Source organism: Erigeron canadensis, chromosome 3, assembly GCF_010389155.1.
Source record: "Erigeron canadensis isolate Cc75 chromosome 3, C_canadensis_v1, whole genome shotgun sequence".
Taxonomy (NCBI): domain Eukaryota; kingdom Viridiplantae; phylum Streptophyta; class Magnoliopsida; order Asterales; family Asteraceae; genus Erigeron; species Erigeron canadensis.
In genome coordinates, this window is record NC_057763.1 from 5,209,381 (window position 1) to 5,230,959 (window position 21,579).

The 21,579-nt window shown below is 35.0% G+C and overlaps 2 protein-coding genes and 1 long non-coding RNA gene across 3 annotated transcripts; 2 read left to right on the forward strand and 1 right to left on the reverse strand.

The window, feature by feature from the left end:
• The first annotated feature begins 3,030 nt into the window (after positions 1 to 3,030).
• LOC122591412 (protein ANTAGONIST OF LIKE HETEROCHROMATIN PROTEIN 1-like) lies at positions 3,031 to 3,900 on the forward strand. The gene has a single exon (XM_043763683.1). The coding sequence runs from the start codon at positions 3,031 to 3,033 to the stop codon at positions 3,898 to 3,900; it is 870 nt and encodes a 289-aa protein (XP_043619618.1).
• Positions 3,901 to 6,453: 2,553 nt separating this feature from the next.
• On the forward strand, positions 6,454 to 11,461 carry LOC122591146 (subtilisin-like protease SBT2.6). The gene is made up of 12 exons (XM_043763363.1): positions 6,454 to 6,602; positions 6,799 to 6,851; positions 7,140 to 7,350; positions 7,493 to 7,637; positions 7,766 to 8,160; positions 8,392 to 8,487; positions 8,586 to 8,658; positions 8,734 to 9,019; positions 9,321 to 9,646; positions 9,742 to 10,009; positions 10,187 to 10,468; positions 10,550 to 11,461. The coding sequence occupies exons 3-12, from the start codon at positions 7,172 to 7,174 to the stop codon at positions 10,954 to 10,956; spliced, it is 2,457 nt and encodes an 818-aa protein (XP_043619298.1). The 5' UTR covers positions 6,454 to 6,602; positions 6,799 to 6,851; positions 7,140 to 7,171; the 3' UTR covers positions 10,957 to 11,461.
• A 6,884-nt stretch (positions 11,462 to 18,345) lies between these two features.
• On the reverse strand, positions 18,346 to 21,244 carry LOC122590618. Its single transcript, XR_006322561.1, has 3 exons — positions 20,994 to 21,244; positions 19,169 to 19,238; positions 18,346 to 18,477 (listed from the first exon to the last, which is right to left on the reverse strand). It is a non-coding gene; the product is annotated as an uncharacterized LOC122590618 (long non-coding RNA).
• Positions 21,245 to 21,579: the final 335 nt, after the last annotated feature.

The window sequence follows — 21,579 nt, forward strand, 5'->3', positions numbered from 1 at the left end:
ATAAATAGATGTTTGAAAGAAAAAAAAAAAACAACTAATAGCCGTTGCATTAAAAAATTAGAATAAATTTTTTTTTTTTACTTCGGGCCCCACTAAACGCTCCTCCCTCGCGTCTGAAATCGGAAGCACCAACACCAGACGCAGCTAGACGCCGCCGTTGCTACTAGCTTCCTCCGCTTCCTGCGCGTCGGATGCGGCCCAGACGCCGGCCAGAAGTCTTATAAGGAGCGGCCTAATTGGATGGAACTCATTTAAATGGGTAAACCCCTCCTTTTGAAGATTTGAACCTGACCAAATGGTGTGTAGGCCTTATCAACATCACCGTTGTCTAATTGAGCTATAACTCCATACTAATTATTGAATAATTTCAAATAACCACTACACTTTTTATTATATACTCGTATGAAATAAAAGGGTTTACTTTATAACATTATCTATTTTTGAGCTTCTTTTAAAAGAAGAAATATAAAATGATATGATAAAATGAGATGGATCGATATAATCGTTTTAATCATCATAAGTATAAGTTGAATGTTTTTAAGACAAAAACAATTTGATAATTCTTTCAAATCATATCTATTCATTTCTCAATCTTTAAAATATTCATTTCTCAATTTTTAAAATAAAAACTTAAATGACTAATTTATTTTAAAATCATTTAAATTTAAAAAATATAGACTATTACTCTATTACTCATATTAAATAGAATTATTTTTCAAATAAAATAGGTGGTATAGTGAGAAAGACTATTTAAAATCCGTTTAGTGCGGGACGTTTTCGTTATGCGATTAGCCCACACCATACGCGTCTGAGGTAAAATTTACTTGTAAAAAAAATTAAAAATTAAAACTCGTATATCCACCTAATAAAGTACTCGTAATAATGTAACACATCACATTGTCATTCGATATCATCACTCAATTAAATGTCACACATTACTTTTTTTCTTTTCTCTCAAATCACCAACTTCTACATACCACCAGTCCACCACCCATGTTGATTACCAACCATTGTTGAAGAATGATAAGAATTCCAATTAAATCACCTTTACAAAACATTGATATATACTAATAAACAAATCCTCCTAATAATTCTTTTGATATTTTTCTTTCATTTCATGTCAAGTGTAATTAATTAATTCTCTCATCTATTATCATCTTTTGATCAGAACATGTGTTATGATCATATTATTATGAAGATTTTTAGAATGATCTAATAGAATGATTAATTATTTTTCGTATGCCAAACTAGTAATAATAAATGGATACACGAAAGGAATCTATTTTGTTTAGGTGACTTAGAACTTAGAAGAGTACAAAGCACGCACTTAAATGTATACAGCCTAATCATTTTTTTACTATTTTTTATTTTTAACTCTTAGACAAAGGTCAAATTCTTCACACATTTATAACATACATATCAAACGACATTGACACAACTTAATTCATAATATAGAATCTAAAACATGTGACATGATGGCGATTTTGATATCACTAGCCATTAGTGTGATTACTTGAGACAACTGATCGATTCGAGTTAAGCTTAAATACAAGTTAGGACCGTGTGGAATGCACATTCTTTTAGCTAATTAACCAGATTCACCAAATTGAATGATTGCACTTATTAGTTGGTGTCTTTTGACGGAAAAAAAATACATATCTTTGTAAAATAGTTACCATTCACATATTCTCGTTTTCGTAAAAATACATATGTTTGTAATAGATGTAACCTTTCATGTACATACATGATTCTTGTCTCAAAAATACGAATTTCCATATATATATATATATATATATATATACATACTAAGTCTTTTACCCCGCGCGATGCGCGAAATATTATAAGTTATTGTTAGATTAGTGTTAATTTAAACCCTTTGACGTAGACACACACAGTAACTAATATTTTGTTTAATTAGTTCAATGCGATTATTATCTATTTTGCAAACACATTAATAAAAACAAAACAATGTTAAATATGAATATATTAAATATATCAAATTATCAAAATGTTTTGGAGATACATGCGAAGATGAGAAATAATGTTTACACGTAAATATAATTTAGATAAAAACGGAAAAAAGAAAATTAGATGATGCAAAATATACATAATTTAATATAAGCAAATAAATAAAGCTACATATATTTAAGAATGACTTTCTGTTGAAACAAAAATATCCATAAACATTTTTGTAGCAAAAACACAATTGCATATCAACGAAAAACCCATTTACACCAAATACTACATAACATTTACATTCTTCAATGTTTATGAAGCTAAAGGGATCATCTTACAACTTCGGGGGAAGGGAGTGGCAAGCGGCATCCCCAACGGCATGCCATGCCGCCGAGGGAACACCGCCGCCAACAATCCGGCATGGCAGCGGCATGGAGGTGAGCGGCATAAAAGCCAGCCGAGGCATGAAGAATCCGACCGTTGTGGGGGAGCGTACGAGGTGGGGCCAGGAGCATATTTTGACCGTTGCGACCTAATTAAAAAAAAAAAATTCCCTACCTCTTTATCTATAAATACACATCATTTTTAACCAAAAAATCACCAAACAAAAAACATATCTTCACATTTTCACCCACAAAATCTCCACATTACTAAAAAATGGATTCCTCTTCCTCATCTTCTTCATTCTGTGTTCCCCCGGAGTTAGACGAATCGTCTACGGGGAGTACTTTTGAGTTCTTTAACCAAGTGTACGCCGAGCTTGAAGATACCGACACCTCTACCGACACTCGTAGGTATATCGATCGAGACCGGGAAGAAGCTCACGCCATACTAATGCGTGACTACTTCGTTGAAGACTCAAAGTTTGACGAACCATTTTTTCGTCATCGTTTTCGCATGAGCAAGAGGTTGTTTTTGAAGATTGTTGGTGATATTGAAGCCAAATTTAGTTACTTTTAAGAGGGGTACGACGCACGGGGTAAAAAAAGTTGCACCGCTCTTCAAAAGTGCACATCGGCGATCAAACAACTGTCTACGGGTGAACCTTCAGACACGTATGACGAGTATTTATGTATGGCTGCTAGAACTTCACGTGAGAGCATGGAGTACTTTTGTGATGCGGTGGTCGATTTGTATCAAAAGGAGTTCTTACGTAGGCCTACATCTCATGACTTGGCTCTCATCACACAAGCTCAAAAAGAAAGACACCACATTCCAGGAATGCTTGGTAGTCTTGATTGTACACACATCGAATGGAGGATGTGCCCTAAACACTTAAAGGGGCAATACACGAGGGGTGATCACAAGGTACCTACTATTATAATTGAGTGTGTTGCTTCTTATGACTTGTGGATTTGGCATTCGTTTTTCGGTCTCGCTGGATCGAACAACGATGTCAATGTTTTGCAGCAGTCGCCGTTGTTTCAAAACGAGTGTAATGGATCCGCGCCAGACAGTTCATTTAGCGTAAATGGACATGAGTACAAGCGCGGTTACTACCTTACCGGTGGAATCTATCCTAGGTGGGATGCGTTTGTTAAAGCTTATCCTCATCAAGTGGAACAAGATGAAAAGAAATTTAAAAGACTACAAGAGGCTGCAAAAAAGGATGTTGAGCGAGCCTTTGGTGTTCTCAAGGGAAAATGGAAGATCTTGAACCGTCCCCTCCGGCTATGGACAAAGGAGAAGATCAAAAAAGTCGTCGCTGCGTGTACTATACTTCACAACATGATCATCAAAGACAACGGGCGGGCGATATCACCGGTTCATATTATGGATCCACCGGTGCCAAGAGTTTATAACCCGGAAGCAAACTGGGAGATAATGGACGAGAACGTGCATCATCGGCTCCGATACGATCTCACGACGCATGTATCGGCTTTAGACATATCATTCCTTGAAGATCCAGCGATGCAGCCACCATCAGTTGCGAGTTTGATTTAGTTGTCTTCATTTTAGAAATTTAGAATTTAAATTTATGTACTTTTTAATTTATGTTTATGTAATGTTTAGTTTAATTTGAATGAAATAATTTAAGTTTTTATTCAAAAAGAAAGTGTTTGATTAAATTAAATGAAAAAGAAAAAAAAAATTTGGGAGGGATGGGAAAGTCATGAATGCCATTAAAAATAGTTGGGAGGGATGGTTGGGAGTGATGAAAATGAAAATTGAGTTGGAGGTAATTGATTGGTGGAAATTAGGAGGGATGGAAAATTGGAAAGCATGACTCCCTTCCCCCTTATCAAACAAACAACCACCCTCATAAAAAGTTTCAAACTAAAATACTAAATCCATAAGAATTTGAAATAGTAAACCTTCTTTTCTTGTAGTTGTGCAACCCGAATTTACTCAAAATTCACTTAGAGGAAAATAAATAAATTATGAATCACGTAACAAACGAGTTTTATATATGATATTAAAATATTAATATTATTAAAAGAGCTCACATAAACATCAAAACATTAAATGGTCCTGTATGAAATTTTCGTTAGAAACTTTGGTAAACATTTTATTGAAGAAAATGATGACAAAATTTATTGTTTTATGCATTAGTATACAAAATAAACTTTGTGCTAGTTGATCGATGGGAAACAATAATGTGTATGGCAATTTTTTTTTTTAATATAATGAAAGAGTATACTTACCTTATAAAATTGAATCTAAATAATGAAATAAATATATTTTCTTCTTTTTCACATATAAATATTGTGGAAAATTTATGGAGACGCCACGTAACATAAATCTTACGTGGCAATTTTTTAGAATAACTTTGAGTTTGAATAATGCTTTAGAAGACTCGGTTTCCTACTGTTTTAATAATTATATATATATATATATATATATATGGGGATAAGAATATAAGGTTGTTAGGTATCTAAGATTAGATATGGAAAACTCACATATTGTTTTTTTAATCTATAAATATCATGGGGGCCAAACATTTAATCATTGATAAAAAAATATTAAAAAATTTGTATGTGAGGGATTCCACATCTAAGATTAGACGCCGAACAACCTTATATTCACTTTTCTCATATATATATAGAGGAAAATTATTTTTATTACAAGGGTTTAAAAAAGTACAAAAAGTACAAGGTATTTCCTCCAATTTCTTCCTTCTTCCTTCCATCTCCGACCACCACCACCACCACCATGATCATCTCCGACCACCATCACGATCCTCCGGCGACGGCGACCATCTCCGGCGAGAGTTACACATGTGTAAGTACAACTTTTTGTTTAGCATTTTAGGGTCTAAAATTTCTAGGTTTTTTCCTTCGCGAGACAATCACCACCAGCCACCATCATCTCCGACCACCCCAACCACGGCGCCGGCGCCGACATCAAGGGCTTCGCCCGTACTGTAGCAAACCGTCATCATCTCTTGGATCGCCGCCCATCAAATCCATACGATTCCCATATGCGTCCCTTGACGGTCAGCTTAGAACGGATGAGGGCCTCTGGCCCGTACCGTATCCACCCGAAAACGAACCTGATTCTCGCCGGAAAGTTAATTTACACATGTGTAAGTTGTAGTTACACATGTGTAAGTGTCGCCGGAGATGGTCGCCGTCGCCGGAGAATCATGGTGGTGGTCGGAGATGATCATGGTGGTGGTGGTCGGAGATGGAAGGAACAAGCATGTATAAGTTAACATAGACATGTACTTTTTGTACTTTTTTAAATGCTTGTAATATAAATAACCCACCCCTATATATATATATTCTTGGGTTGGTATTTGGGGTATAAGTAACTTTTACAATTTTCTTATTTTATAAATGAAACTTTCATTTTGTTCAATGTGTATAACTATCCCGTTAAATTGAACGATTAATATAAAAGTGTATACGTAACACACCATATGAGCTGTCATGTAAAAATTTTTCATTGGTCAACGTAAAAGTTTTACATTAACTATTCAATTTAACGGGTTAGTTATATACAATAAACTAAATAATAATAAAAAAATTGTAAAGGTTCACTCGTAGATACCCATCCGTATAATCTTTGTTCTTGACTTTAACTTTGATCGACTGTTTGAAAAGTTGCGATATTTGTAAGATTCATTTAAAAAATTTGTGTAATGCTAACAAAATACTTAATTTCAAAAATGTTTACATGATTAAAACATTAATCCGTCACATCCATACCCAAAAGTACCCTACATACACGAGACACCCACCCATGAATTATGGGGGAGGCAAAATCTAACTGCATTCTATTCTATTCCATTCCAAATTAAATTAAATAAAATCCAATCTTTGATATTGATACTATTAATTGATAATGACAATATCTAACACTCGAATAACAATAACGCAAAAAATAGTGACCACCATTACAAATTTGTATTTATAGTAGTGTGACAATAAACCAACCTGATTTATTAATGTAATTAATTAATACTTTTAACAAACCACTCCATCTTCTCTTCCATGTTTCCAAAAAGTGTAAAAACCCTAACCACTTTCTTTATCTCACTCACATACACACAAACAAAAAACACACATTTTCACTAAACTTACTTTTTTTTTGAAAATTTAGCCACATTTTATCTAGTGATCCAAACTTTGTTTTACTTTAGCTTATCAGTTATCATCATTTAGTAATGTAGTTGCTTTAAATAAAGTTCTAGTTTAGTAAAGGTGATTACCAAGATTTTTTATTTTTATTTTTATTTTTGTATCAATTTGAATAAAGTTTGCTACTTTTGATATGGGTTTTGTTTGATCTTTAATGGGTCTTAGGCCCCGTTCTTTTTTTACTTAATAGACTTAATAATTAAGAACTTGGTTTTCTGTATAGTAGTGTTTTTTTGACTGTTTTAAGTATGATATGCAGGTTGATCACTTGGTGTAAGTGATAAAGTTTGTGCTGCAGATTGTATCACACTGGTATTCATTTCCTTCATTTTGTTTTTTACAACTTTTTTTTTTTTTTAATAACTATTTACTTAATGATTTAAGCCTTTTGATGTGTTTATGTGTGTGTATGTTAGTTAATAGACTAACATTTAGGCATTTTGATTAAGTGAATATAGATATGGACTTACTTGCTAGACTTTGGTTTATACAAGTGTTTATTTTTTAATGGACAGATATTTAAAACTTAGGTAGTTTGGTTTCTTTTTATGTCATGACTCTACTTTGTGCTGATGTATTCCTTTTCTTGTGAATTGGCAGTTTTTCATTTAATTTGGAAGTAATCGGAGAAGATGATGAGGAGCGTTGAGTCTGTTTTTACGGTTATTTTTTTACTCGGTCTCTTAGTAAATGGAAAATCAGAAGTTTATATAGTAACCATAGAAGGAGAGCCAGTAATAAGTTACAAAGGAGGTGTTGATGGTTTTGAAGCCACTGCCGTAGATTCTGATGAGAAGCTTGATGTCACTAGGTTAGAATTCCTAAAATATATTTAACAACTTTTTACTAGTATTAGTTATGTATATATTTCAAAAAATTACATTCGTTAGAAAGTAAGTTAGTTAGAGCTATGGTTATTGTTTGATGTCTTTCGTTTACTTTTTAATTATCAGTGATTTGGTTACATCATACTCAAGTCATCTTGAGCAAAGACACAACACGATTCTTCAAACTTTATTCGATGATGGAAACTACAAAAAGCTATACAGCTACAAGCATCTTATCAATGGTTTTGCTGTTCATATTTCTCCAGAACAGGTCCACTTTACTTCTTACCTTTATCTGAGTTAAACTTGAAACAAAAGGATAATGGTAGATATGGAACTTGATAAACAAAATAGTATTACAAATTCATTTCTTCTTATACATTTTAATATTCGTAGTAGGCAGAGTTGCTTAGGCATGCCCCAGGTGTGAAATCCGTGGATAAAGATTGGAAGGTGAGGAGACTCACTACACACACCCCACAATTTTTGGGACTCCCCACTGGAGTTTGGCCCACGGGAGGTGGGTTTGACCGAGCTGGAGATGGAATTGTTATCGCTTTTGTGGACTCGGGTATTTCTCCACAACATCCAAGCTTTCAAAATCAAGTTAGCGAACCATATGGCCCAGTTCCCAAGTATAGAGGGAAATGTGAAGTTGACCCTGATACCAAGAAGAGTTTTTGCAACGGGAAGATTATTGGCGCACAACATTTTGCAGCAGCTGCCACTGCAGCTGGCGCTTTTAATCCTTCAGTTGACTTTGCTTCTCCACTTGACGGTGATGGGCATGGAAGGTTTGTGCAAATACATAGTTTTAATCTTGGTGGCAATTCTTTAGTATCAAGCTTTGAAAAATATAAGCATCATCTGCTATTCCATTGTTATGATATACTATTTGTATCATGATTAACAAATAGTACCGCACTTTGAGTCTTTGACTTATAAAGTCAAAACTAGAATTTTAGTTGTCCCTTGTATACATCTTTTGGCATTTGTCTGCCTTCTAAGTGTCATTATTGTTTCAGTCACACTGCTGCAATTGCTGCGGGAAATAATGGAATCCCTGTGCAAGTGCAAGGATATGAATTTGGAAAAGCAAGTGGAATGGCTCCTCGTGCAAGGTGAAGTTTAACCTCTGAAAATTATATTTCAATGATGGAACTTATATCATAATATGGTATTGTTTTTTACATTGTGAATAATGATCATGTGCAAATAGAATTGCCGTTTACAAGGCACTCTACCGGATGTTTGGAGGGTTTGTTGCTGACGTTGTTGCTGCCATCGATCAGGTTTGTATTCATTTTTGTTTATCTGTATTAAGCTGCAAAAAATGTGTCTTTATATCTAATAATATGTTTTAACAGGCAGTTTATGATGGCGTTGACATTTTGAATCTCTCAGTTGGGCCTAACAGTCCGCCTGCCACCGCAAAAACCACATTTTTAAACCCGTTTGATGCTACACTTCTCTCTGCTGTTAAAGCTGGAGTTTTTGTTGTACAAGCTTCTGGAAATGGAGGCCCGGCAGCCAAAACTATAGTATCTTACAGTCCATGGATTGTATCTGTAGCTGCAGCTGTTGATGATCGCCGGTACAAAAACCATTTGACTCTAGGAAATGGAAAGATCCTTGCTGGAATTGGTCTATCACGTATGTTTTATTATTTCAGTCTTGTGTAGTTGGCGGAGGTGGAAATTTGGGCGTCTGGTGTGTTTGTAAGGGTTAAAATACATAATTTTTGGTAGAGGGCTAAACAGGCTGGGCCAGGTAGACTCAAGATAGATTTTGACCAAATTAGTGATTGTTTTGTCTTATATATGCTTTACTAAAATGAATGTAACATTTTAAAAAAGGTTGACCATTTTAGAGACTCATTAGCACCAACCGGGCCATAGGCCTCTGGGTTATTAGTTTATTTGTTCTTACTCTGATATATGATCATTTAATGCAGCTTCTACAAGTCCAAATCAGAAGTTCACCTTGGTTGCAGCTAATGACGTCCTGCTGGATTCATCAGCTGTGAAATCTAGTTCATCAGACTGCCAAAGGCCTGAAGTTTTGAATGGAAATATGGTTAAAGGGAATATCCTTTTGTGTGGTTATTCCTTTAATTTTGTTAGCGGTTCTGCATCAGTTAGAAAGGTTGCTCAAACAGCAAAAAGCCTTGGTGCAATCGGATTTGTTCTTGCTGTAGAAAATGCATCTCCGGGGACAAAATTTGATCCCGTACCTGTTGGCATACCCGGGATTCTCATCACGGATGTTAGCAATTCAATGGTAATTAATAACTAATAAAGAACCATTTTATGGATGTATATACACACATGGTACTGATGTATAATTGATGTTCTTTTTTTAATGTGTAATTACAGGATCTGATAGATTATTACAATGTATCTACCTCAAGGGATTGGACTGGACGAGTGAAGAGTTTTAAAGCAATAGGAAGCATTGGAGATGGTTTGGAGCCTATACTTTATAAGTCAGCACCAATGGTGGCATTGTTCTCTGCCCGTGGCCCAAATATAAAAGATTATAAGTTTCAAGATGCGGATCTTCTAAAACCAGATATTCTAGCGCCGGGTTCTTTAATTTGGTCTTCCTGGTCTCCTAACGGAACCGATGAGGCTAATTATCAAGGTAAATGCTTGATATACTTATGAGGAATTTAAGCATATCTGGTCATTTTTTAATCCTTGGATGATGAGAACTGTCAAACACATCCTATGATACAAACACTATTTCCCGCAACTCCGCAAGACATTATGTTGCGTCCTATTATCTGATTTCCATTGTTTCTTTTTATGGTTGGAACAGGAGAAAACTTTGCTATGATCTCCGGAACTAGCATGGCTGCACCTCATATAGCCGGGATAGCAGCTCTTATAAAGCAAAAGCATCCTCATTGGAGTCCTGCTGCCATTAAGTCTTCCTTGATGACCACTTCAACTACACTTGACCGAGGCGAGAGGCCTATTATGGCCGAACAATATTCGGGTTCTGAAACTATGACTTTCGTCCCCGCGACTCCTTTTGATTACGGGAGTGGTCATGTCAATCCCAGAGCCGCTTTAGATCCAGGTCTTGTGTTTGATGCAGGTTTGTTCCCAGTCTTTTCTGAATTCTTGAACCTCAGGTGTGCATAAACTATTAACTCTTATATTTAATCTATTTTTGTAGGTTATGAAGACTATTTGGGATTCTTGTGCACAACACCTGGGATTGACTCTCACGAGATAGGAAACTACACGCACCAGCCTTGCAACTACACACTTGGCCATCCATACAATCTAAATTCTCCATCCATCACAGTTTCCCATCTAGTAGGAACTCAAACCATCACACGAACAGTCACAAATGTCGAAGCAGAAGAGACCTACACCATCACTGCTAGAATGGCACCAGCCATAGCCATTGAAACAAGCCCTCCAGCCATGACCATAGGACCAGGTGCATCACAGAAATTCACTGTAACCCTCACAGTTCGATCAACAACTGGGACCTACAGTTTTGGTGAGGTTTTATTGAAAGGAGACAGAGGGCATAAGGTCAGGATGCCTGTTGTAGCTATGGGTTATGATCGTTAGGTTGGGTTCAATCCATCATTATATGGCATTATAGTATTCTTTATTAATCTGTTGGAAAAAATAAGAGACGTAAAGAGAAAGTAGTATAACGAAAGATTTTATATTCTTTCGTGACTGTTCAGTTTTGCTAGTGACCCACGGTCGCTGCTGGTTCAGAAGTCTGGCTTCTGCAGATTGTACCGTATGCTTCTTTACAAGTAGTCTGTATATTGATCAGAAAATGGCGAAATATGTGGTTTGGGAAAGTGGAGAGGCATTGGTTCATTAGTTTTGATAATGTGATGGCTGCATTTGTATTCCTCAATAAGTTGTCTGTAAAAATATATGAAGTTTTGGGTTTGCATATGTAGCCATTTTGTTGGCATGTTATGCATAGAATAGTAACCTGGGAACAAATGAAGTTAGATATGTATGTCGGGCTATAGTCATATGTTTTATGCTACGCTATGCTTTATGTTAGGCCATAATCATATTTTTATGCTATGCTATGCCATTTGTGTACCAATCCATGTTTAGTTTGAAAAGAAATTGAGCTTACATATACACAGTATGAAGAGAATCAACTTAATGTTAGCAAACTACTATAATCTAGTTAGATTTTCCTAAGTATTTTGAAAATAGAGATTTGTGGGGAGTCAGTAAATCCCTTAAAAATTATGACTTTAAATGGCATAGAATTACTCCAATTTTGATCCAATGGATATGTAAATTTAGGGAGTTTACATGTCTGAGATTTCAGGTTGGTCGCTTTGGATGATCCAAATTTGAACTCAACATTCTGTTCAAACATTCACTATAAACGTTTATGCCCTTCCCCTCTCTATGCCACGCTTTAATGATTCCTTTGACATTATTGTTGAAATATATAACTAAATATCATTATTCACGAGTACGCAATGGAAGCAAATAAAACCATGTAATCAAATAATTAACCTTGAAATAGGATTAATGAATACCTTTTAACGTAGATGATAATGTGAAGAACTTTAAAAGGATTTGAAGTAAATCCCTCTACGATCGCACACTAGACACCTCTTATATCGTATGCTAGTTACCCGATCACGAACCGAACAACCCTTTGTTTTTATCCCTAATAATAGAACCAACCAAAAACCCGAAAACCCTTTTTCTTTGGGGTTCGGTCGAAGCCAAGAGAGAGGAAAGATAGGAGAGAATTAATGTGTGAATTGAATGAATAAAACCCTTAAACTTAACCCTCTATTTATATGATTAATTTTTAGGGTTTTATACTTGGTAACCAAGTAATCTCAAGGCCAAAACCCTTGATAATTTTCGGCCCCCTCTATTAAGGAATTATAGCCCAACTTTAATTTCCTTATTTCACATTTAACCTCTTTTTAATTTATTAAATACAATTAACCTTTTAACTTATTTAAATTGATTATTTCGTGATCAAACTATTTAATATATTACTTTAATATATTAATTAATAATATAGAGTTACCGTGTCTTTTTGTGTGACCCCGTAGGCTTAAATCATTTACGGATATACGTTCATTTTACGTGATCATATACTAACAGCTCCCACTTGAGCTCGTAATAAATGAAGGTGATAACATTGGTTAGCGTCTTGCAACACGCAAATGCTCCCAGAAATATTTAAGTATAGTTTCTTAAAGTATATTTAAATGGTTGAGGCATTTATTATCCCTTTGTTCAGATACCGTGTTAAACATGAATATGGATCAATGTCATTTCATGATTTAATGATTATGTTTCTCATTTCATCACTACTTAAGATTACCAAACATAATCGAGACACATCTGGATTCATTTGAACATGGCCATGTAAACATCTTAAATAGTCCTAATGAGGGGCCCAGTAGTATCATTCTGCAACTATCAGTTGGAGGAACAAATCCTGTATTGACTACACGTGTCAGTCATCATACTTCACTACACTTTCTGAAAATAGCCCTTTACGTACTTCCTTATTCAGGAGAGTTAGAACTATATCAAGTAAGTGCAATCCATACATGCTGACCTGCTTGTATCTCAAGTCAAAGGATCAATAAAGTAACCATTTACGAATTTCACTTAATGACGCCGATCCATAAAGTGATAAATTCGTTAGTGGGGTAGTACGATATGCATCATATGGATACCATGTGAGTTTGGCGGGACCAGCCATTATATATTCAAAGAATATAACCAATCGCTCAGATTTGTCTTAGTTTAATTATATTCCTATATAATTAATCGACAATTTAGAATATTTAATAAAATATTCAAGGATTAAACATGCAAATATAGGATACAATTAATATTAAATGAAATCAAACATATCAAGTACTTTATTTCATTATGGAAAATATAAATTGTTTAACATCTCTTATCCAAATACCGAAACAACAAATTTACATGAAATAACTAGCTAATTTAAGTCCTATGCCATCGGTATGCCTTTCAAGCTTGGGCCTAGCCAAAGCTTTTGTGAAAGGATCAACTAAGTTAAAATCTGTGTGAACTTTGAGTAATTTGATCTCTCCTAGATCGATCTGCTCACGAACATAGTGATATCTTCTAGCATAATGTCTGTCACCTTACTGAGCTCCGGGCTCGTTGGCAATGATTAATGCACCAGTGTTATCACAGTACATATTAGTGGGTAAGTCACTCGAGGGGATCACGTCAAGCCCGCTAATGAATTTCCTCATCCAGAATGCTTCCATTGCGGCTTCTGAGGCGGCAATGTACTTAGACTCTGTTGCAGACATGGCGACTATGGTTTGCTTCTTGCTTTTCCAATCCACAGCACCTCCGTTAAGAACGAAGACGAATCCTGACTGAGACTTCGTGTCATCTCTATCAGTTTGAAATCCAACATCACAGTATCCGGTCACTTTGAGCTCTAAGTCTGGATTTCCTCCATACACCAAAAACATATCTTTAGTAGCTCGTAGGTACTTCAGAATGTTCTTAACAGCAGTCCAGTGACTTTCACCTGAATTCTGTTGATATCGGCTAACGATATTTTGTGCGAACGCCACATCAAGTCTAGTGCATCTAACCGCATACATAATAGATCTCACAGCCGAAGCATAAGGAACTCTTTGCATACGCTCCACCTCATTAGGTGTATTAGCACCATGTTTGACAGATAAACTAAGTCCTTCTTGCATAGGTGTAAACCTACGCTTAGAATTCTCCATCTTGAATCGCTTCAAGATCTTATCAATATAAGCACTTTGACTTAGTCCAATCAACCGCTTTGATCTATCTCAGTAGATCTTGATTCCAAGAATAAATGCCACTTCTCCTAAATCTTTCATGGCAAAACACTTTCCAAGATGGGATTTAACATCTTGCAACATTGGAATGTGTTTTCCTATGATCAATATGTCATCAACATATAAGATAAGGAAAGTAACATTACTCCCACTAGCTTTGCGATAAACACATGGCTCATCAGGATTTTGAATGAAACCAAACCTTTTGATTTCTTTATCAAACCGCTTGTTCCAATTTCTTGATGCTTGCTTTAGTCCATAAATGGATCTTTGAAGCTTGCATACTTTGTTGGGATGTTTTGGATCAATAAAACCTTCAGGTTGATCCATATAGACTTCTTCATACAAGTAACCATTTAAGAAGGCAGTCTTAACATCCATTTGCCATATCTCAAAGTCATAGTACGCAGCTATGGCTTAGAGAATCCTAATAGCTCTGATGTCCGCAATTGGAGAAAAGGTCTCATCATAGTCAACACCAAAACGTTGAGTATAACCTTTCGCCGCGAGACGAGCTTTATAGGTGTGTACATTTCCATCCATGTCCGTCTTCTTCTTGAAGATCCACTTACACCCAACAGTTTGAGCATTTCGTGGAAGATCAACCAAACTCCAGACTTGATTGTCTTTCATGGATTTCATTTCCACCTTCATAGCTTCAAGCCATTTGTCAGATTCCGGATCTGATAATGCAACTTTGAAATTCGGAGGCTCATCGAGATCTCCTAAAACATTTTCTTCTACCATCACACATAATCTGTCAGTATGATGTCTTGTCCTTTTGGACCTACGAAGTGGAATCGCTTCATCATCATCGACTTGAGGTTCATCACTTTGAACATTTTCCCCCATAAGTTGATGATTGCTAGGAGCTTTAGAGGGTGACACATCTTTCTTTTGAGTCTCATCAAGTTCTACAACCCTCCCACTGTTCTCTTGAGCTAATTTCTTTTCAAAGAGTTCAGCATATTGAGCAACGCGAACAGTGTTTTTGACGGGATCATAGAAGTCGTAACCCATCGTTTCCTTAGGGTATCCGACAAAGATGCACTTAGCAGTTTTGGGTTCAAGTTTGTCAGGCGTATTGCGCTTCACAAGTGCCTTACATCCCCAGACTCTTAAGTAAGACAGATTAGGGACATTTTGTCATAATTCATATGGTGTCTTGTCAACCTTCTTGATTGGAACTACATTGAGAATGCGTACAACAGTCTCTAGAGCATAATCCCAAAATGAAAATGGGAGAGTCGTAAGGTTCATCATAGATCTCACCATGTCTAGCAAGGTTCGATTTCTCCTTTTAGACACTCCATTATGTTGAGGAGTGTATGGAGGAGTAAGTTGTTGGACAATTCCACACGCTTTTAGATAATCCTTAAACTCCTGGCTTAAGTATTTACCACCTCGATCCGAACGAAGAATCTTGATGGTTTTGCCGAGTTGATTTTCTACTTCATTTTTAAACTCTTTGAATGCTTCAAACACTTCATGTTTATGTTTAAGCAAGTAAACATAACCATAACGACTGAATCATTCGTAAAAGTTATGAAGTAGCTAGCTCCTTTTCTTGACACATGTCTAAATGGGCCGTAAACATCGGTATAAATGAGTCCAAGAAGATCTTTTGCCGTTTCCGGTTTATGCTGAAAAGTTTTTCTTGTCATCTTGCCAGAAACACATGACTCACATTTATCAAATGATTCATCATTTAATTGTAAGATCCTTTCACGTTGAAGTCTTTCAATGCGATTTTTGCCAATGTGTGCAAGACGACAGTGCCATAGATAGGTAAAGTCCAAGTTAGTCTTGACTCTTTTGCTAACATTATTCATTGAATTATCATTTAGTGAATCACAACCACGCATATCAATTTCACAAACACCATTATTATCAATAGCATCAAAATAATGAACATTATTTTTAGAAACTGAAATACTATCATCATTAAAAACATTAATGAATCCATTGTTTTTCAACAATGAAACTGAAATTACACCTCTAGTAATAGATGGTGCATAATGACAATTGTCTAAAACAATAATTAAACCGGAAGGAAGAACTAAATGATATTCTCTAATAGCTTCAACAGGTGCCGGTAGACCATTGCCTACGAACAGCTGCAAAGCTCCGGGCTTCAACTTCCTCCTTTTCCTAAGTGCCTGTAATTCATTACAGATATGAGTTCCACAGCCAGTGTCATAAACCCATGATTTACGCTTAGTAAAGGAAAATAATTCAATAGTGAAGATACCTGAAGTACTAGCATCGCTAGCTTGCTTCTTCTTCACATTCAACTCGGCAAGATACTTGGGACAGTTCCTCTTCCAGTGCCCGACTTCATTACAATGATAATAGCTCTGGTCTTTCGCCAGATGCTCTTTCTTAGGCGGAGGGGTTTTCTTTGGTTTGGGGGCATTAGCAGCTTGCTTACCCTTGCTTTTACCATCAAACTTGCCTTTAGCTTGGTGCGATATCTTAACTTTCTTGATCCGAGCCCCTTTTATCATAAGAACATTTGGGTCATTGGCCTTCTTTGGAATCGTCTTCTCATATTTAATGAGCATAGCATGAAGTTCAGTGACGCTCTTTTTCATAGAGTGCATGGTATAGTTTTGCACAAAGCCCTCATATTCCTTAGTAAGGGATTTGAGAATCATGCCAACTTTTACCTCTTTATGATAAACGTACTCCATCGAATCCAATTTGTCAAAAATGCTCTTCATCTTGAGCACATGACTGCTAACCAATTTACCAGATTCAAGTTTCATGTCATGGAGTTCCACGACTAAGTTGAATAGTTCTACTCCAGCTTGTTTTTCATACAAGGATCTAAGTTCTCTGATCATATCATATGGAGTGTAATGCTTGAATTGTTTCTAAAGCTCGGGAGACATGCTCGCAAGCATCAAACAACAAACTTCATTGAATCTAGGGTATTAAACTCTATATTCAGTTCTTCCAGCTGTTGTTGATTCAATGACATCCATGCGTTCTTCAACTCTCAGAACAATTCTCAGTTGACAATACCAGTCACTGAAATTTGATCCATTAAGCTTTTTTCTTTCAAACATTTTTCGAAAAGCATTGGTGTTTGTAGGAGGATTCATTGCCATCTACAAAACAGATTAAGTTCAAAAATCAGTATTTTCGATAATAAATCCTTAAGAAATCAATTACCCAATGTGTATAAAATAAACAATTAATTCCACTAATGCTAGGATCCAATTGACATACACTCATTTCATCAGTTGATCTGCTAGAAATGATTGTACTCAAAAGGTAAGTGACGAGCAGTAATTGCATTACATGTGTAATTCCTAGTAAGAATGGGACCTATAAATGACACTTGATTCATCAAGTGATTTGTAGTCATGTTTTGTCCCATCTTTTGCCATGGGTTAAGGTCTCACCGCTTAACTCGCTTTAAGTCGTCCAACCAAGAATACACAAATTTGTCCACCACTGTGTACCAATGAGTAAAACAACAGCCACAAGTGTCCTTTACGAGTTGGATGGCAATGACTTAGGTTTATCGGGTCAATTAATTTAATGAGTGATCAAAAAGTTATGTTTGAAGATTCATGCATATCTTCTAAACATAATATGTTTATAAAACTCATTTTTATCGCCTTTAAATACAAAAGAGCTCGGTAGCTCCATTTGATCGCACAAAGAAGCGCAAGGGCAAAGGTTTGCGATGGACGCAATTAAAAACCCGCCCTTTTAGAAGGCTAACGTACTCCGACTTATACCTCTCTTAGAGTTTGTTCAAATGGGTGAGCCGGTGTATCTTTTAATTTTAGGGCACCAATTTTATAAACAAAATCATTATTTCAATATAATTTAGTCAAGTTTAATTTTCCAAAAACAATTTTGCACACAATTTTCTTAAAGGGCAAAACTAAACTTACTAAACATAAACACATAACAATTAGGTATCCATCCTTGGTTAGGCCACTATGGTTTAGTATTGGCTCCCCTTTTTCAAGGAAAAGGACCACATACATCAAGTATGTAACACCCCGACTAAGGCGGAAACACGAGATGCTACAGAACGACATGCTACAAAAAATTTAGATATAAAACATCAACATCAAGTTCTAAATGACATTCAAATCCAAAAGATTACATAGTTAAAGTTGACGTTTAGAAACCATTACATAACCAAATTCATAACAAAAGATCAAATGTTTGCATTACTAGTCCAACACGTAACAAGCAAACACAACATCCAAGAGGCGGTCCATAGTGCTAACTTACTGCTCTAAACCTGAAAAGCATAAAGAAAAAGTGTCAACTACGAGAGTTGAGTGAGTTCAAAGGTTTATACTACCAAAAGTAGTAAATCATAAAGTTTCCAAGAACTTCCATCATAATATATGTACCCAAACCGTATGTTCAAAACATAGTATCCATCCATCAATAATATCTATATCCATTTAGCCGAAGGCATAGTTTGATGAGTAAATGTTTGAGCCACTAATAAGACTTTTTCACGTCCAAATAATAATAACAACATTGATAATAATCTGCCACAATGAGTTTATAATAAAAAGGCACATGCTGTCAACCATGTGTAATAATTAATAATAAAGGAGTCGCGCCATGGAGACGACCGATAATATATAAAGTAGATTAAAGCACCCCATGACCGACACTATTGAAGGCGGCTACAGAGGCGGCCAAACAACCTGTCGCCATTGATGTGAGTGAGGGACGCATCCTAGTTGTGCAACTCTCTAACTACAGGCCTCAATGAGTTAATAGTAGTATACATGGGACTACTGTTTGACAATATTCAAGTTCATCATATAACATATATCACATTGAACATACAATTATCCCATATCATAAACAATCTTTCAAAGAATCATTTCATATAAGAAAACAATTTTATTTATCATACTTTTCACCCCGAAAGTAAAACACATCAAAGAGTTTGAAAGGGGGCTATGACTCACTTGTATTGAGTGTGTTAGGGGCTGATCAAATGTGATTCCTTGTCCTAGTTGTGTTGCTCCCCGAACAAGCCTAAACCATAATATATAAATTCACGACATAAGTTTGCGTGACATGAACTAATGTGCCACATCATGAGATGTTTGCTAGTAGACTTGCCCATCTTTGATTGTTATTAGATTATGAAATTCAAGTGCATTATATTGCTCACATTATTTGGTTAGGAGGTAATTGATGGAGAAGATCACTTCTCTTTGTACGTTTTTATACGTTTATTGAAATTTCGGTAGTTTGGCTTTGATTTGTATGATTTCCATTATATACTTTGCTTAATAGTAATATTTGACACTAGTGGTCTTATAATATGCATATTGATGAATATTTTCTGATTTGTAGTCATTTATTTAATTTAATATTATTTAATTGTTTATTTATTCATTTTATTGATTTATTAATCAAATAATTCCTTATAATTATTTTTAAGTACTTAAGTTGCTTTTAAAACTCATGGATAATTATATTTTGATTATATACTGATTTTTATGCTTTTCATTTTGTAGTATTATGATTTATATATTTATTAGTGTAATATTTCTATTAATTTAATAATAGTGATTAATTAGTAATTTTTAATTATTTATTTGTTTTTGAAATTCTCCACACTTGTTACTTGACTTATGATAATTATTTTTCAGAGGTTTTTAGCCACTTTCACCATTGGTTATGGAGATTTAATCAAGTTCATGGTTTACATAATTTATTTATTCATATATATATCTTTTTATTACCATTAAAATTCATTAATTCATATAAATACTTAGGAATCACCACACAAGCTTTTGTCCAAAAATCCCAGGCCTTTCTAGGTAAATTTTAACATATCAAGTTCATATAATCTCAACTTATCTTGTGCCTTGCTTATTTGAGGATTTTAAGCATGAAAATCGTTTACCGAATTAGTGTTTTTAACCTCATTTCTTAAGCAATCTAGGTACTTCAAATTGGATTTTTGTCCTTGTTTCTTTATTTCCAGAAAGTTCATCATATTTTGATAATCCAAGTCGTGATAGTGGTGGTGGTGTGATATGTGCAAATTAGTGCTTCCGGTTAGTGATTATTTAACCCGAAAAGGTGATTTTTGAGCTTAATCTTGCCATGCATCAAATGACTTGAGTTTTACACTTTTGAATTAACTTATTTCCAGTAGGTTCATGATATTTTTATGTTCATTTGATCATAGTGAATGTGTGTGCTAAAAAATTGCATTTTTGCATGTTCTCGGTTCATGATTTTAAGCTTATAACAACTTGTTTTATTTCAATCTTTATATCCATCATATTTTATGAATTTTTCTAGATTATTAATATCAAGATTAAAATTTTTTTTCCACTTATAACAAGCCTAGCTTCATCTCATAATCCAAAAACAAATCCAACCTTCTTAAAACTAGCATGCATGTAATCATCTCATCCTTTTAACAACAAATGTTTATCCATCTTTGATTCAACAACATAAAAACATACTTTTATGAAAATTTCCAGAAATATATTCATCAAAATATATATGAATTTAGTCATCTTTCCAAGGAAAACTCACTTTACAAGCTATTTAATCTATAACAACACTTTTGGGTCTTAAACTAATTGAATCCTTGGATTTTTCTTCATAGATTCGACATGCATGAGCATGGGAAGAAAGATCCTATCAACTTTGCCCTCATTAAGTGTATATTTGAAAGAAAACATGAAGTAAACATGAACTTTTGATAAAACCTTTTAATATGAACAACAAGAAGATTTAATCTAGTAAAAAGGATGAAGATTATACCCTCTTGAACTCGGTTTTGTGGATGAAAAGATGGCAGATTTTCGTGACCCCTTGAAGCTCCAAATAACCCTTATTCTAACCTTAAAACAACCCTTAAACCTTGCTTGAATTAACCATTTAATAATCTAACTTAAAACCCTTATTATTAATAAGTGTGTATATTGATTTTTCTTCCCTTTTTCCTTGCTTGTGGCTGCCGAAAATAAGAGAGAGAAAGAGAAAGGAGAAGAGTTTTGAGAGAGTAAAAGTTGTGTGTGTGTTGGGAGTGTAAATGATTTGAGTGTTATGTGATGTTGTTATGGGAAAACACAAGGATAAAGAAGCTAGTTGAATTCTAATTAGTGGAGTGGTATTGGGACTTGGGGGCTGGTTTTAGAGAGGGAGGAAAGGAAAGGGGTTTTGTTTGAATTTGTATTTTAAGTGTATGTATGTATGTATATGATGTAAGTGCAACTACTTGAACCTAATGTACTAGTTGTGGTCCAAAGTTGTTTATACAATACATATGTATACATGGCCAAAATTTTTGTATGTGTTTATATATTTATATTATTATTATTATTATTTTTTTGTTACTTAAGTCTTG